Genomic DNA, 19,310 nt, shown 5'->3' with positions numbered 1-19,310 from the left:
TCAAATTAACTTTATTATAGGTGAAGTGCAATTAAGGACAAAAGGCATGTAGACGCAGGCGTCCGCTAATTGTTGCCCGAACATATTGCCCCACGTGTTGCCCCTGTTGCCCGTGACACACAGGAGAAGAGCGAGGATGCGTTTTAAAATCATAATCACAGGTAATCACATAATATATATCTTATTTTGGCATTCAACACCTCTTAAATTATACCGTTTGCTGCAGCTTAAATTAACTCGATCACTGTAGTAAGAATTTATATACTTACACATTTAAATTGATAAATATTGCACAGATTTTGGCAATATTTGTCAATTTAAGTGTATAAGTATAAACCAAAATATTTTTGTATATTTTGGAATTATATTTTGTTTCGAATGACCTTGACAACATATGTCAAGAGCATCGGAGCTGTTTTTCTGTTTATATCTTTGTACATGTTTACCTTACTTTCCTGTTTTAGATCATGGACATACCAAAGTTAGGAAAATGACATCGATATTGAGAAACTGTTGGGGATTATCGCGAAGTTTACCATTTGCTATGCCAAAATACAATACTACGACTACCAGCGAGAAGACTGAAAAAGCTGAATCTTGTCGTATGTACAATTTATTTATTTAACTTAATATTAAAAAATAAGTTATTACAATTTTTCTACGTTTGATAGAAATTATTGATTTTTTATTTTTGTTAGCAAAAAAATAATTCTGAAATATCTATATACATATATGTAAATTATTAGCTTATTCGAATATTTTCACAGCTACAATACGAAAACCCAGCCATGTTGATGTTGACTGCCTGATAGACTTTGGTCATTATATCAACCAATGTCTACCTAAATACATACAAGTACAGCTGACTGCTGGTGACGAGTTGGAAGTGTTAATTGCTCCTGATGGCATCATCCCAACATTTACATTTCTAAAAGATCATCATAATACACAGTTTGTTAATCTATCAGATATTACCGCTCTAGATGTATCCAGTAGACAATACAGTGTCGCGCGCTTGGCTTAGCGCCGAGACACTACCGTGTCTCCAGATAGATTTGAGGTAAATTTGCTGCTTTATATGTGAAGAAACTTGAGTACTTTATATTAGTTTATATTAAATATACAGTTACAAGTAGACAATGAAATTTTATAAATAAAGTATTATATTGTATTGATTATTACATAGCTTGTCTACAATCTACTATCATTGCGATATAATTCACGTATCAGAGTGAAAACATACTGATGAGTTGACGCCAGTTGATTCCATCTACAGTATATTCTAAGCTGTTGATTGGTACGAGCGAGATATGGGATATGTTTGGTGTATTCTTCTCAAATCATCCAGATCTTCGTGGGATTCTTACAGATTATGATTTTGAAGGACATCCATTGAGAAAAGATTTTCCACTCAGCGGCTATGTTGAGGTAATTATTTAACAAACATTTGTATATCATTATTGTTTTTAACATAGTATTAAATTGTTTACATTTTAATGAATTTAACAATTTTTGCCTTAAATTATAATTGTCAAATTTTATTAAAAAAATAATGTCTTTAAATATATCTAAGAAAATAATAAATTATAAAATATTAAATTTTGTATTGTTTTCATATTTATTGTCGTAATATAGTCAATGATTTATATTTTAGATTCGCTACGACGACGAATATAAAAGAATAGTGATTGAACCATTAGAATTGACGCAAAAATTTCGTAAATTTGAACTAGCCGCTCCGTGGGAATAGTTTCCTAATTTCCGGAATGCTTCAGCAATTAAGAAAGGAGTAAGATACAATAAAAAAAAAATGGCGGCCAGGCAGCTCAGGTGCAACTGTGTTTCTCTATAGAGGAATCGCCACAAAATATGTCGATTCACTACAGCAATTGTTTTGCCATTGGAGAACAATACACCCGAACAGACAGTTCCACCTTCGCATACGACTCTCACAGAAGCCAATGACCAAAAGAGCTTGGCGAAATGCGTCAGTAGTCTAAGAGCTCATGTAGGGGTGAGTACAATCTCTCCGTATCTCATAATTATATAATGCATACAACAACTAATGATTTTCTTGCATCTTTCAGCAATTAATATCAAGAAAAGAAACAACATTGCAACAAGACAAATCGGTATTTTCCCAATCGGATAATACAAGTAATACTGCCAATATTGTGACAGTGACGGTAGCTAATCCGACTTTACCTCCGTCACCGACAAGACACCAATGTTAGACGATCATCGCGACTTTTCATCCATAATTCCGTAAAGGTACAATTTTTTGTTTAATTTCTTTTATTTCTGAACTAGGCATTACAAAATTTTTACACAAAAAATAATAGACATCTATCTTAATCGAATGTGGTTTTTAAAATTTATTTATCTTTTAATTACACTCTTTTATCAGTTTTTATTATACATTCTATCGATTACTGTCAATTTGATATGACACATATATTTCAGGAAAACAATAAGTCACCTAATAGGAATAAATTTGCAACTCCAAAGTCTCTATCTCGGAAAACGAAAGCGAGACTAGCCAAGGCGAATTTAAATAAAACCAATTTTAATGAGCTAAACGAGAGGAATAGGAACGAAAAGGAGAAAAGCGAAACGATCACATCTGAGAAAGCTGACTAATGCAAACGCTTTTAACGCTCGAAATAATAATATTCACTCTGGTATAATATTAAAAAAGCAATCAGCAGGTATGTTAATTATTTTATTAATTTATTTGATATTTTTTGAATATAATTTTAAAAATGTTTCGTCTACAATTTTTCAGAGGGATTAATGTCTTTGTTACGAGAATTAGGAATGGCGTATCAGCACTTAAGTTAGTTCAAATATACGCATGCGGATCATATACTAAGTATACTTACCTTCACGACACTACAATACGGGCTGGGTACTTTCTAACCATATGCTGCATGAAATATATTCTGAAATCGTCACAATTGCCGAAGATGTTAGTGGAATGCCAGGTGTTTGCAGGTACAAGACTTATTAAAGCAGATAAGAATTATCAAGAATTATCGAAGCGGATAAAAATATATATATACATATAAATAATTTCATAAATATTTCGCAAATACTCAAGACCTGTCACCGAAGGTGGTATAGGATTTGACTACCGTTTAGCCATGGAAATTCCTGACAAATGGATTAAATTGTTAAAAGAGGTAAATGATGATGACTGGAAGGTTGGCGACATTTGCTGGACACTCTCCAATCGAAGATGGATGGAGAAAGCGGTCGCTTAAATAGATAAAAATGAATTCGTGTAGTCATTGCCGAATGCAAAATTCCGATTTTTCAGATACTGGGAAATGCAGTAAAAAATATAAATAAATAAATATATATAAAACTCTTATTTAAGTATTGTAACTTATAAAATTTTTTATTAAAGTTAATGTTCTTTTATAAATCATAGAAAGTGAAAATGCCTAATCGAGTCTTGTAACAGGATGTTAATGTTTTTATTATCATTGTGTGAATATTATATATCTTTTATAAACACTACATAATGACCATGTTCTATTATATACCTGTAACTTAGACGTAATGTAAAATAATATAGGGTTTTGATTGTTGTATATCTTGAAATAAGATAAAAATTACAAAAGTGAGCAAATTTACTAAAATATTAATATTCTAGTATTCACTTTTGTAATTTTCATCTTGTTTCAAGATACAATTCACCCCCTCATTTTTGGACATTACAATTTCGGTAGGTCAGGATTAGGTTATATTGGCAGAGTTTCAATATACACCGCCAATACTATGAAAATCTAATGAAAATCTTATTAGATTTTCATAGTACTGGCGGTGTGTGTGTGTGTGTATATCGAAACTCTGTCAATATAACCTAATTTAATCCAGAAAAATCGTAATGTCCAAAATTAATCTGAAAAATGTCTGAACAATGACATTGTAGAATGTCTCAAAGACGTCTTATAGACCATTATAAGGAATGTCTGAGAGACATCCATCAAAATGTCTAATATGATGTCTGACAGACGTGTAATAAGACTACTAAAAGACAGACATAAAACGCCTTAAAGACGACTTTTAGTAAATTTTTCGGACGTCCTACAGAATTTTATGACGTCTTTTAGACGTCTTAAAAACGACTTACTGTTCACTGGGTACTTTCTATCGAAATAATTAAAAACTTTGAATAGTTTTCATTTTACTGACTATTCTATTAAATCTATAACTATTGTTCCATGGTTACATTGCATCTACAATTGTAATAGTACCCTCGAGTATTAGAGGTATTTTTACCTCCTCTTTTACTTCCGCTATCTGTCCATTTGCCGTGCGTATGCGAATATCCCCCGCGCGCCGTGTCGGCCACCCCAGGCGTCTTAATATTATCTATAACAAGATTCTCATTACTTTGACAAGAAAATACAACTACCATAAAGTGCAATTAAAATGTAAGTATTCATAAACAAAATTCTGATTAAATTATTAAATCGTTACTACGTATAAAAAAATAATAATGATGTCAAATTACGGTATTAAAACAAGCAAATATAAAAACAGATGATGAATTTTGTCATCTGTTTTTATATTGCTTGTTTTAATACCGTAATTTGACATCATTATTATTTTTGTTTTTACAACATAACAAGCGTTATTTATGTAATTATTTTTATTTATTTATACGTTACTATATATAATATATCACATATTTAAAAATAATTTTAGGTTTCAAATGTCTATTTAATTTAAAATAAAATTCTTCAAAATAAAATTGATGTTTTCTTCACAGAAAGAAGACAGATGGAACGTCCCAAGAAAACAATTTCCAAACCAGTCCGCTACTAGACGACATCTTCGAATGAAAATTCAACGAATACATATCAAATGAATACATGCGCAACATCAAGTATGGATAAAAGCAGTGAAATACGCAGTATTCTGGAAGGAGACATAAATGATGACAATCCATTTGTAAATATGTATTCTGAACATACAACATCAAACTTACATGTATATAATCAGCCAACACAAAAAAATATCGAACGACGAACAAGTAACAACAGACAATGTACAATTGTTGATTATGTGCCAATTACATTGTCTACAAATAATTGTACACAAGCGAAACCTACACAAGTAATGCAGCAATTACGAAGTAGTACGGAAGTACAGAATAATTATGACTCTCTGCAACATGAGACTTATGTGCGTCAGAAGACTAATGATCGTGATAGAGACTTGCAAATTCATTCTGAAAGAAGAGATAAGTATGTTTAAATAATATATACTTTTACCAGTAAACTATTATTATATAATAATTTACAGTTATCTCTTATCCCTTTTTATCACTTTCTCTAGCAGTACGGAAACACGGACCATACAGAATAATTCTGACAATCGGCAGTAACATGAGACTTACGTTTATCAGAGGACTAATAATCAATATCCTGGTAGAGAACCTGAAAAAAGAGATGAACAGTATGTTTGAATGATATATGCTTTTACTAGTATAACTATTATTATATAATAATTTACAGTTTTGATTCAAGATTAGGTGCATCCGTTTTATATTGTACAACAAATTTTTCAAGCTTATTGATTAAAAAAAACAGTCACCAGAAGATAAGAATTTAATTTAGTTCAGTTTAAAAAATAATACCTTTAATAACTCAATGGAATATTGTATTTGTAGGAGAGAGGAAGACCGCCTAACTCGGATAGAGGCTGAACTCAAGTAAGTATTTAGCGTTCTTTACTGTAATAAGTTTCATCGATCAATTAATGACGTTTCACTCGTTCAATCAGAAATCTAAAATAAAGCATGTGATATTATTAATGAATCAGTTAAACAGACTGATGAAAACGTTGATATAACATATTTATTGCAATATATATATATATATATATATATATGTTTTAATAATACTAATTACCCCAGTGAACAATAAGTCGTCTTTAAGACGCCTAAAAGACGTCATAAAATTCTGTAGGACGTCCGAAAAATTTACTAAAAGTCGTCTTTAAGGCGTCTTTAAGGCACCTTATGTCTGTCTTTTAGTAGTCTTATTACACGTCTGTCAGACGTCATATTAGACATATTTTAGACATTTTGATGGATGTCTCTCAGACATTAAGTGTTAATATTAAGTGTTTCCACACGAAGAGCTGCTCGTTTGGCAAGATGCAGTGAATGCAATTTGGTAATTGTGAGGAAGATGGACCTCTTTGAGTGAGATCGAGAAACGAGTATAAGTAATTTAGAAAGCAAAAATAAAAGTTAAAGCCAGTTTATAAGCAAAAGTATAAGTAATCTAATCATTTGAAAGTAAGTCAAAAGTAATCTTGTTCATTGTCCTGAATTTCAGACAAGATTACTTTTGATTTAATTTCAAATTATTAGAGGAAATAAGATAAGAAAAGAACGTATTAAAACTGGCTTTAACTTTTATTTTTGCTTTCTAAACTATATTGTAAGAAATATAAGCTAGGCCACTAGAAAAATATCAGGGTGCTCCACCAGTGCCGAGACTTGAACAAAAATGCATTTATTGCACCTTGCCGAATGAGCGGCTCATCGCGCGGAAGCATTTGACATTAAACACACGCGTGCTCGACTTATATCATAATCGTAAACTAAAATTTAATAGGAGGACGATACGGCCAGGTCACATCTTTGATTTTAAACCGTACAGAAAAGTAATAATATACAAAAATGTGATAACGAACGGATGATGCAATGCTCGACCGGTCTATTAATATATATATTAATTATTTTATTTTTACCAATCACGTATCAATTAAATATATATATATATATATCTGATTTATTGTCAATTATACTTTGATTATATTACATATTAATTATATTCCTTATGCTTTTATGTTTAAATATTAAATATCTGATTTTATTGTCAATTATACTTTGATTACATTACATATTAATTATATTCCTTATGCATATTAATTATATTCTTTTATGTTTAAATATTAAATATCTGATTTTATTGTCAACTATATAGTTACTATCTGATGTTATTCATATGTATTATATATTCTTTCAATCTACTAAAATTTTGTTCTTTTATATTGTGTTATTTTATACTTATATACTGTAATATTAAAAATTGTGTGCTTGATATTATTCATTTACTGCGCCTCAACATTCATTACCCTCTCTTATTCTATAACAAGTCAAAATAAGAATAATTCTTTTTTTATATATCTTTAATGTTATTTGTATTATTTGACCTTTATGTGCATTCTCTTTTCTTTAATTCTTTTTATATGCTACTCATTTAGATAAAATATAAATATACACATATATTGGTATATATTCATCACGAACTACGTATAAACTGCTACTATTATTATTATTATTATTATTTTACTATTATTATTTTTATTTTAATACTTCACATTGCTAAATTATATTGAAATTTAAAGTTATTTATCACAGTCTAAGCAAATTGATTATTGTATGTCTAATAATTATACAGGTAAAAATCCCATAAGTTTCCACTCGGCCTACGGATTTCTTTCAATCCTTCCCTCTAAAGCCTTGTGTCCACGATGCTAGAAATCAGTCCGAGATCTCGGATGAAGAAAGAATTAACAAATCACATTTGAACAATTTGGTCACATGACCAATGTAATTGGTCAATTTTTCCTTCATCCTAGATCTCGGACCGATTTCTAGTATCGTGGACACAAGACTTAACCCAAGGATAATGATTACGATTTGTAACTATATATTAACGATTCAAAATTAATTGGTGTGACAAACACTCAGTCGGTACAATAGTTATCACCCTTGCCCGACGTCCGTATAGGACGTAAATAGTATAAATAAGGTTGTTATTATACATCCAAATAATAATTTGTAAAAATGTTACGCGACGTTCTGTTGCATCTACTAGTTAGTGCGGTTGGTATAGTAATAGGTATATTTGCATTTTTTACCTTGTTCATCATTTATGGCAATCACGATGTCGGATTTTGGTCAGTATTAACAGGTTAGTGATATTGCCCCTCTCGTTTGACGTAAGGGTAAATTTTACTTTAACTTTCTCCTTTTCAATTTTCATAAAATGAGGCTTATTTGATGCGTTTTTTTGCATACGACGGAAGAATCTGACAGAAAAAATCACTCTGCCCCACGAACCGATTAAAATTGACATCTATTGAGGTTAGAAAATCTGTCACAATTGCGAGCATCCGTTGCGGTTAACCCAGATCTACAATAGATTTTTAAGCCTCAAGGATAATCTAAAATAGGACGTAACTTAACTTCCGTAACTGTAACAGTTGCAATATTTTTATGGTTACGATTACGGAAAGAGATTAGGTTAGATTAAATTAGATTATAGATCGATACAAGTAAATAATATTGGATTATTGATTATAGATCGGTGCAAAAGTAAATAATTAAACATGCGAAATGGAATTTTCTGATTTAAATTTAATTCAATTAGTGGAAAAATAATAATTGCAATTAAATTTACAGTCACAAGAGCTGCTTTTCTTTGCAAGGAATTCATTATTATAAATAAATACAAGACTCTTAGAAATTCAAAATCTAATAAAAAAGGTAAAAGGCTAATAAGAATCAAGCATCTATAATTAAAATCAATAAAAATTGTATCAACACTAGTATATTATCATAACCATATATAAATTATAAATAATTAACATACAAATCAAACATTAGTAAAATTATAAAAAGCATTGAATAATACATTATAAACCTTGACATGTTTCGGCCATGAGTTTTGTCTCTTTTTGAAAGTACAATATTTAAAATCACAGTAACACATTAAAATGGATTCAGATAGTATTGTTAAAAAATTAGTAAAATTAAATAAAAGATGAGTGATTATTCAGAGAAATCTGGATGCTCGTCAAGCAATTGAATGATCAGTTGCGAAGATATCTCATGATTCTAATAAGAAAATAAAATACTTATGTATTAACAAAATGACAAGCATCTATATCTCTCCGACAAAGAACTTATCTCTAGGTCCCTCAGTTATAGTCAATATCAGAATAAATTTGTCAAATATATAAGTGTCATAATTAATAAAATTAATTAATATCACAAAGAAATGTTTACCGTTCGACGTATAAAGTTATAACAACACGTTTAACTATCTCAAAGAAACTACATATAATGAGAAGATCATGATAATACAAAGTCAAACCTTTTTTTAATATTAGCATTTTAATTTAAGCATCTCAAAAATAAGGCGTTTTAAAACAGAATTTGTGTTTACAAAACAGAGAATTTATGTTATTTGAACGACATCTTTTTCTGCTAATAGTTTCTTATTGCTTGTCCCTAAGAATTTTTTTAATTTATTCGGTATTGATATGTACAGGTGCCTTAGCAGGAGTCTGTTTTCATTTGCATTGGGTAAAAGGCAAAGAAACTTTGGAAAAATGGCACACTGGAGTTACATTACGGAATTTAAATGTTGTGGGTTTTGTAAGTGCTGTAACTGGCATTACTGCACTGATTTGGTACCTGTTTCTTACGTTTTATTATCAAATTCGTAAGCATACGTAATATTTTAGATATTTCACAGGTTTATTTATTTATTTAAATATAATGTTACTTTATTTTTAATTATTTAATTTTTTTTAATTCTATGTGACTGCATCTTGATTATATACTAGGAAATTACTTGCCAACTTGCAATATTTGCCAACACATAAAAATTGATTTATTATTGTAGCCATTCAGCCAATTTCTGAAAGCACTGTCATACCAGCAGTATGGTCCATGATCTGTGGAAAATGGGGTGTTACTTTAATGTATTACTCAAACAAATATGAATTATTGGTCCAAGAAGGAACATCACCTATTCTTACAGATAACGCCTGAAACATGATATTGTTATTAATATTTTTATGTAAAATAATATTGCTTTTTACAAAATAACTATTGCATAGATGGTATAAATCAAGCTTATTCAAGTTTTTATTTACGAGTAAACGTTTCATTTTATTATGAATTTATTAAATGAGAAAGTACAAGTACATAAATGAATTTGAATATTTATTCACAAATTTGTATTCTTGTGTCTTTAATTTCCGTGTATACTGTGTACATATTTTTGTACAGTTGTTACTCAATGACATTGGAAGGTACTTTTCCACTCGTTAAATTTGTACAATATTTTGTAAAATATATTTTTTTTTTAATGAAAAGATCGTGTACAAAGCCATATTTTCTCCATTATCAGTATATAAACTTTATCGTAAGTAATTATAGAATTGTATAATATTTTAACATAAGAATATTGCTTTTGTTTTCTATAGACATTTAAGTGAGTAACTGTGTTTATGTCTTTCCCCTCTCCTCCCCTCCCCCTTCGTCCTCTTTTCTAATTATACATATATGTACATATATATCTTACGCATTTACAAATGTACAAATTTACAAAACATCTTATCCTAAGATGGAGACAATTTATAAAGCGGGTTGACAATTGTATATAAACCAATCAATGAAGAAATTATTCCAAGTAAGCCTATTGTACCTGGAGTACATTTTGTAATGCCTAACGCTGTCAACGGAATAAATAAATCACATCCATTTTTAACAGTATCCATCATTACTTCCCTATGATTTTTTAGACAGGATAATGTATGATGTTTAAATGCATTTTTCTCATGTTCTAAAATCTTGATAATCTCATAAATATCTCTTATTAAACTCATAACAATAGTTAATAACCAATATTTATTAGCAACTTTATTCCATTTTTCTAAGTTAACTCGTAAAATTCCTACTCTGCCAATCCAAATAAAATGATCTGCCAGTAAGTACAAAGCATTTGCCATCTTTGCCATAATTAATGTTACTCTCACCGTAGGATCAGGATATTTCATCATTTTTAGAGCTGAATAAAAGCTGTCTAAGCATCTTCCAAAGCGCAGTACTAGAAGGAAAAAACATATATGACATTTATTTGTCTGCACTGTGGAAAGAAAATTATTTCTACAAATCGCAAAGTTTTAATTACATTTTCGAAACGAGCTAAAAGTGAATTCTAAACTCCTCAAAATTTCTGCAGAATACCTTGTGCTATGTACATTTTGTGCGTAGTACCAATACGCTCGACTTCCATATTGAAGCAACCTGTAAGAAAAATAACTTAATATTTCTGATAATATTGCTAAATAGAACATAATGCTTCACAATTTATAGCTCTAATGTTAATGACAATGTTTTTTCAATATAAATTGGAAGTTCTTAATTTTGTCTTAATAGAAATGTTTAAATACATATTGTTATGCCCGTGCCGTTCCATCTCTCTGGACGACGAGCTCCTCGCTTCGCTTCATTCAGCTCGCTCAGAGATGGCACAGCACGAATATCGAAGAGAGAGAGAGATGTAACAATATGTATAATATTCTAAAAATAATTATTAATCACAGGCTCAACAAATAAAAATCTAAATGTAAAATATAGTGTCTATAAAAGCCAACACAGCATATAAATGTGAAATAAAATGTATTTATAAAATAAAATAAAAAACGTTTACGTTTCGACCCTAGATTTCCTCTTCAGTACATAAAAAAACTTAATATAAATTTGTGACATAATATTGCTACGTCGCAATTAGTGAAGATTGTGTCCTATCTTGTAAGTATTGGGAGTACAAATTAGTCCATTTTCCAAAAGATGATCGCCTCCAAAGATGAGTCATTTTTACGAAATGGAATTCGAAAATTGTCTGAGAAATGGGAAAAAGTAGTAGTTAGCGATGGACAATACTTTAATTAATCTGTTCATTCATTTTGTTTTGAAATAAATACATTTTTAACACAAAAAACGGACCGAACTAATTTGTACACCTAATATTATTACATTAATTTGGTAAAATTGCTATAGAGAAAAGAAAAATATAATGTTCTAGTTACGCGAATAAGAGAGAAGATCTAAAACTGTTCGTAATCTAAAATATAATAGATACATATATAGTAATATATGATTTTCTTTATGTAGTTTTAAATAAATTTCTATAGAATTTTGTTTGACTGATGTTTAGTTATAAAAATTATATCCAAAGCTATAATAATATAGAAGAACTTTATTACCTTCTCAAGCATCCATAGCCAAAGAAGGAGACTTGGTTTATAATTTATCAATCTATCCTCACACATCCATATCTTACTCTCGCGTTTATTTCCTCTTTTCTTTGTTCTTTTCTTTACTCAACTAGCCTTCACTCATCTATTAGAATTATACTTTAAAATCTTTTCTCTCTTACCTATTACTTTCTTGATCTATTATTATTTACTTCATATATTTCATCCTACCGGTGTCCCGATTTTCGTCTCCTCGTCAACTAATTAAAAATTTCTTTACTAGTCTTGTATTTTCAACTCATAATCTTACATCTCGCTCAATCAATCAATCAACTTATCCACATATAACTTTTTCTCACGCTTTCTTTATTAATTTACTTCACCTAACTACTTGCACAGAATTTCATCTCTAGCCTTCCTGTATATTCCTTACTCATTACCTTGCCTCATAATTCTATCCCTTTCAATTCTTATTTTATTCCTCGTAGCTTTTCTTCCTTTTTTAAATTCGTAACTAAAATCTATATTCATACCTATATTTAAAACTAAATCTACATTTGATGCTCTCCTGCCTCATGCATTTTCTTGTCCAGAAGTTCTTCGTGTGCTTGCCTTCATCTCGTCTTCCTCTCCATTCCTTGTGCTTCGTCCTTCTTATTCGAATTTCCTTAGAATGTTCCATAACTTGCCACTCATAACTTGTATCTCACGCCATCTTATATCACAAAACGGTCTACAAACTTTCCTTCCTCCTGTTCCCATTTTCCTTCTTTTTCTTTACGTTAAGTACCTTATTCCAAAGTTATTATCACTCGTTGCTTTTCCTTATCTGAACTTCGTTTTCCTGGTCCAATTCTTATAAATACATCTACCTTTTTTTCTTAACTATTTTTCTTCTTGCCTCTGCCTTATCAGGAAACGCGGTAGTGTCTCCAGCCATGAAAAAATTACTAGTTAATTTCAATTTAAAAGATTAATAATAAACACTACAAGTCTCTTATCCCGAGCCACTAAAGTCCATTTTTGTGGGATGCATAACTTCTAAAATATAAAAAATTTTGAATCGAACGTTATATGTCCTAAAAGGGCGGCATCGGCACGAGTAATTTGAACTAAAAAAATTTTTAATCGGTCAAGCCGTTCTGGAGATATAAGCGGTCGAAAAGTGATGATTTTAATGAAAAATTAAGAAGCGTCTCCTTCTCTGTCCGTCCGTCCGTCGGAAATTATAACTTTTTAACATCCCCTTTCACTTACACCTCCACCATCTTCGACCCACCGCACCCCTCCCCAACCACCCACCCCCATCCCCTCTCTTTCGTCATATTTCACTCTCTTTCGTTATTATAACCTTTTAACATCCTCTCTCATCTTTCGTTCACACCTCCACCAACGCCGACCCACCACACCTCCTCCCCCTCCCCTCCCTCTCCCCCAATACCTCTCTCTTTTGTCGTATTTCACTCTCTTTCGTTATATAATATTTTTAAATATTTTTTATATATTTGTGATGTATTTGTACTCTAAAAAGTAAATGATATCCGAAAAAAATCATATAAAAATTAAAAGTTCAAGCCATGTTCAAAAAAGGATATTCAAAAATGTAAACCTTTTTATCTAATAATAATAATAATATATTACCATGAAAAGTAACTGATATATTATTAATTAAAGGTGCCAGTACAAAGTGAACATACATAAAGTGTATGTAACTTTCGGTCGATTTTTTAATCGCCTCCGCCTTCCGTTTTCCTCCTCATCACACCGCATATGGTCCAAATGCTGCTCAAGCGACATTTGATCTACGCGGTGAAGTGAAGAGGACAACGGAAGGCGGAGGCGATTCAAAAATCGGCCGAAAGTTACATACACTTTATGTATGTTCACTTCGAACTGGCACCTTTAATTAATACTTTATATACCGTACACAGGAGGGATATTTTCTACGATACAATTCTCTCCTCGTAGTCTCCTCCATATAATGATACCCTTATGACATTCTTTCCATATTCAGGGGATCGTGTCTTCTTCGTCCTTTATTCTTTTATCCTTTATATTTACATTACTGTTTCATCCTTGATCCTTTCCTGCACTTCTTATATTTACCCCTACTTCCTCTTCTGTGTATATGGCATCATTTCCTATTGCTTTTCTCTTCTTTCTTCCGTATCAACCAGTACATCACTCCTTTGGAGATATGAAATATCTCCTGCCTTTTTCTTTTTCTACATTGCTTTCCAACCATGTTCTCTTGTTATCTTCTTATCCACTTGGTCCTAAATTTCTTTTCTAACGCTTAACTATTCCATATTTTCATTATTAATCTTCATTTACCCTATCTCATATTACCGCTCTTATTCTATTCTTATCTTTACTCTCATTTCCTATTGTTTCCGTTTTTTCTAATCACCTATTTATTATGTCTTTTATCCTTTCCTATTTTACCAATACCGGCTATATTGGGTGCATCCAGAAGCACGACCGCTCATTGAGCGCTCAGTGAGCTTTTTTATCTGATTGACATATTCCATTAGATCTAAAAATATAAACCAAACAGATACAAGAGCTCACTGAACGCTCCGTGAGCAGTTGTGCTTCTGGATGCACCTATTGACTTCTAGACTCGTCATATCCACTATTTAACCTCAACTGCAATTTCATTCAAAAGCCTTTCATATAATATTATTGTTTACCTCCTATTTATGCCTTTATTTTCACGTATAAACCTTATCCTGAGTTTACTATTTAACCACCTCTTAAACCTCTCATTAGTCTTATTTCCTCTCATCACCTAAAATTCGGTCCTTTACTCGTTTCACACATGCACTCATTCCTACTCCTTCTAACCAAGTCCAGTTATAATAATATATAAATGACATCTTCCTTCTTTAATTTTTCATAAATAATACCCAATTTTTTCACTTTTTGATATAACTTTTATCCAGGAGATACCTTCCTCAGAATATGACGAAGAACAATGAAGATATCATATGGATAAAGTTATCTGCAACTTATCTAAGTGAAAAAATTTGGCATGAAAGGAAAAATCGATTTTTAGTTTCTGGGAGAACTAAAGTTGAAGAATTATTACAAACAAAAACTATTCAATGTTTAGACATAAAGAAAGATGTATTAGTTTTAAATTAAGATGATTAAAGAGATAATGTAAACAGAGAGTATTACACATTGACATACAGATAAATAAAAAGAAACAAAGGATTTTATTATTACATATTGTGACGCACCTTATTATTTTGTCCCTTCCTGCTGTTTGCTCGTTCAATTTTACAAAGATATCCATAATTTCTTTTAAACAAAAGAATCTTGCCTTATCTTAACTCACAATTGTATGACTAAAAGAGATAAACAATTTTAATATACACTATAAAATTATTCATACTCAACACGGTAATTTAGACGGTCTTATAAAATAAATATCTAAAACAAATATCTCTCTTTTATTGTCGCTCTATTACATTCGCTCTTATGCATTGGCCATGACTGCAAAACTGTATATCTTTCACAATCGCTTTCCATTATCACGAGATGACAATAGTTAAGCCCAAGACACAATGCGAAGGAATAGCGATAGCGATAAGTTTCAACTTATCAGAAATCGAATACACCGGAATACACATTTTTGATAGGTTGAAACTTATCGCTATCGCTATTCCTTCGCATTGTGTCAATTGTGTCTTGGGCTTTATATTGATCTCTGCACTTCGAAAGAAATAAAAGAACAATAGTGACGTAATTACCAAGAGATTATGAATCATTTTAAATTTGGTAATCATTAATGCGTAATTAGAGACTGATAAATATATTCATTAGCGAAACTTATCCATGTAATTAGTCATTTATTTACAGTGATTAAGTAGACTTGTAAACTTTTCATCAATGTAGGCTATGTGTAAAAATTGATTGTTTTTACTGTCAATCTATAGTTAACGTAACGTAAACTAGCATTTTCAGCACTGGCAGTAAATTTGCAGGTAAATGTGAAGAAGATCCGCCTCTATCTCAAATTTTGATAAAAATATACTGAATCAATGAGTTTTCTTGTAAAAATGAAGAATCTACAAGAGTGTCGCTCTGCTTTGTGAAAAGAAATATTTTAAATTAAGATGATTAAAGAGCATAATGAAAACAGAGTATTACACATTGACATACAGATGAATAGAAAGAATTAAATTAAAGATGACGATTATTCAGGTTAGGAAATCTGTCACAGTCACAAAATATTGCGATGCGAGCATTGCGCTGCGGTCCCTTTTTATTTTTTCTATATTCTCTACTCTCAAACACAAATTCATTACTTTAAAAACAAATTTGTTGCTTTCAACATAAAAAATAATAAAGGAAATAATTTGTTCTTGAAGTAGTAAATTTAGTCTTTTTAAAGCAGTGAATTTGTATTTTTAACGTTGTGAATTTGTCCTTAAAGTAATAAATTTGTTTTCTAAAGTAGTGAATTGTTTCTAAAGCAGAGGATTTGTTTTAGATCAGAGAATAACTTGTAATGTGTGTGTGTATGTGTATCATTGATACCTTTAACCTCAATAGTCATCAACTTTAAGGCTAATATCTCAATTCGTGACGCAGAGAGACGCTTTTTTATGCAAGAGTTTTTCGTTCCAAAAATACATCGATTCAAGTGTATTTATATTAACATTTGAGATGGAGAGGGCTCCTCTTAATATTTATCAATTTAGAATTTGAACACAAACTCAAGATACAAAGTCACTAGATTTACAAAGTTCGCAAATCATTTCGGAAATGTCGCGTCAAAATGGGCGAGTTCTAGACGGCAAAGCGGCTAGATATGCTTGCCGAGCGATTGAGTATAATTGATTATTACTTATAGATCCAACCAATCATACTCGATCGCTCGGCAAGCGTACCTAGCCGCTTTGTCGTCTTGAACTCGCCCAATGGTCGCTTTCAGCAAATTCAACAGTTTTACAACTGTTTTATGATTCTTCGCTGAGATAGGACTATTCCTTTAGATCTAAAAGTATAATTCAATCAGCGAGACAAATCATAGAACGGTTACAAAACCGTTGAGTCTAGAGAACCTCTAGTAGAGAGAATCGCCAACTTGGTCACGTGACCAATTACGTGATTGGCTGGCGGAAATGAGCAGATTTGGGCATCTCGACGCCAATGCATTACGTCAGAACACATGGCGGCCCCATCATTCGCGATGAAATATTTACTTCTCGATTAAATGGTCCAGTGACGGGAACGCCGTCGGGATACACGAACACGAAGACTGCCACTGCTGGGGTCAGTCTGCCACGCTCTAAATCTCGTCGAATAAGGTTAGTGATCGTTGATCGACTCTAGACACAAACTTCAATACCTAAATGTATGTATGTACATCTCTTATGTAATAAAAGTTTGCTTATGATTTTTGCCAATAAATACTTTAATATTTCGTCAAATTTATAACAAATTTAAATAATATTTTAAAACATAATTACTAACACGATCAACTAGAGTCGATCAACGATCACTAACTTTATACGACGAGATTTAGAGCGTGGCAAACTGACCCCAGCAGTGGCAGCTCTTCGTGTTCGTGTACCCCGACGGCGTTTCCGGACCCCAGACCATAATCGGGACGTAAATATTTCATCGCAAACGATAGGGCCGCCATGTGTTGTGACGTCATACATTGGTGTCGAGATGCCCAAATCTGCTCATTTCCTCCAGCCAATCACGTAATTGGTCACGTAACCAAGTTGGCGATTCTGGCTGCTTTCCATCAATGCTTTTAGGCGACACACATCGACACAGTGTCGAACGCGGTGCTTTCCAACAACGACGCGCCACGACACGATTCGACACAGCAGAAAAGCATAGTCGAACACTCTTGGTTATGGTTGCTAATTTTCGGTTGACGCTTTAGAATATTTACATTTTAAATATATGTACGATATAAGAAGTACGTTCATAAGTCATCTGGATTATTTTAATGTAAAAAATAATATCTACGCATAAAATTATTATCCAACAAGAGACACAGAAGTGACACGGTGTGACACGGCAATCGTTGCATCCTTGTCGTTCGCTAATGTTAAATAAAGATGAGGTGATTGCTGTGTCGTAGATGGAAAGCAACCTTCTCTCTACTAGAGGTTCTCTAGTTGAGTCTGCTGAACGCAGCCAATGGTGGAAATCCACGTACAGAGTTGCGTTCCAAAACCCAACTTTGATAACTGAAATCTATAGTATACATAACGTAAAGTAAACTATGAGTGCTTTCCAATTGATGGACACAAATCGACACAAATGTCGTTCTATCTTTGTCAATCTCTAAATGTCAAGAAAGATGGAATGATACTTGTGTCGACTTGTGTCATCAATTGGAAAGCGCCCAATAGCTTTTTAGCAAAATAGAGAATGGACTGCGCGATCCCGTATCTAATGCCTAGTTCACAGTAGGCGCGATGAGCGATGCGCGACGAGCGATAACCTTTAAAAGCTTTGCTTTAACTCACACGACGATGTAAAGCAGAGTTCTTATTGGTTATCACTCATCACGCCTAGTGTGAACTAGACATAAGTAGTATCAAAATGTGTCGACGAAAATGAGAGAGAGGGTCCGTGGAAGACGGCCATCTCTATCTTTTTCCATTCGATGGTGTAATGGAAGAGAGAATGAGAGGGAGATAGCCGTCTTCTACAGTCCCTCTCTCTCATCCCTATCGATCATTTTGACACACGGATCGCGCAGTCCATTCTCTATGTCTTTGCTTTTTAGTAACTAAAGTTACATTCTGGAACTCAGCCCAGTCAGAAGCAATGGTCTCGTTCAGCAGGCTCAACAGTTATATAATTCTTCGCCGTGTGAGATAGGACTATTCCTTTAGATCTAAAAGTATAATCCAATCAACAAAACGAATCATAAAACGGTTATAAAACTGCAGTTATAAAACTATTGAATCTGCTGAACGAGATCATTGGCTACCCAGATAACAAAATGTTCGCACAGTGACATCATAGTGCGTGCACGTCGTGCGGATTATTCGCACGATGTGAGTGCATATCGCCATACAGATGCGTCCTCATATGAGACTCATATTGCTCACACGCATGCGGACGCACACGAAAAAAAAAAAGTTACAGCAGTTCTTATTAATTAGATTTCTTTCTCCGTCATTTGTGTCCTCTCCTTAAGTGCTGAACTGACTAATAATACCTAGGAAAAAACTTCTAAACCT

General features: G+C 32.0%; 2 protein-coding genes and 1 pseudogene across 9 annotated transcripts; 2 read left to right on the top strand and 1 right to left on the bottom strand.

Annotated features, from left to right (window-relative positions):
* Positions 1–25: 25 nt before the first annotated feature.
* Positions 26–2,272, top strand: LOC108783208 (NADH dehydrogenase [ubiquinone] iron-sulfur protein 3, mitochondrial-like; annotated as a pseudogene).
* Positions 2,273–7,831: 5,559 nt separating this feature from the next.
* Positions 7,832–9,871, top strand: LOC108783205 (uncharacterized). Its single transcript, XM_018551713.1, has 3 exons — positions 7,832–8,003; positions 9,366–9,539; positions 9,723–9,871. Exons 1-3 carry the CDS (start codon positions 7,877–7,879, stop codon positions 9,869–9,871), a joined length of 450 nt encoding a protein of 149 aa, XP_018407215.1. The 5' UTR covers positions 7,832–7,876.
* Positions 9,872–10,072: 201 nt separating this feature from the next.
* On the bottom strand, positions 10,073–16,817 carry Pex11ab (peroxisomal biogenesis factor 11ab). Of its 8 annotated transcripts, none has more exons than XM_018551719.1 (5): positions 16,633–16,817; positions 16,243–16,375; positions 15,330–15,437; positions 11,016–11,131; positions 10,073–10,931 (listed from the first exon to the last, which is right to left on the bottom strand). In XM_018551719.1, the coding sequence occupies exons 3-5, from the start codon at positions 15,383–15,385 to the stop codon at positions 10,444–10,446; spliced, it is 660 nt and encodes a 219-aa protein (XP_018407221.1). In that variant the 5' UTR covers positions 15,386–15,437; positions 16,243–16,375; positions 16,633–16,817; the 3' UTR covers positions 10,073–10,443. The 8 variants fall into 8 exon arrangements, with proteins under 8 accessions (XP_018407221.1, XP_018407227.1, XP_018407222.1 ...); XM_018551725.1 differs by having other exon boundaries at positions 11,072–11,131; XM_018551720.1 differs by lacking the exon at positions 16,243–16,375.
* Positions 16,818–19,310: the final 2,493 nt, after the last annotated feature.

This window comes from Cyphomyrmex costatus, unplaced genomic scaffold, assembly GCF_001594065.2.
Source record: "Cyphomyrmex costatus isolate MS0001 unplaced genomic scaffold, Ccosl1.0 scaffold1445, whole genome shotgun sequence".
In the NCBI taxonomy this organism is placed as follows: domain Eukaryota; kingdom Metazoa; phylum Arthropoda; class Insecta; order Hymenoptera; family Formicidae; genus Cyphomyrmex; species Cyphomyrmex costatus.
The sequence above is the reverse complement of the archived record's forward strand: the minus strand, read 5'-3'. Positions and strand labels throughout refer to the sequence as shown.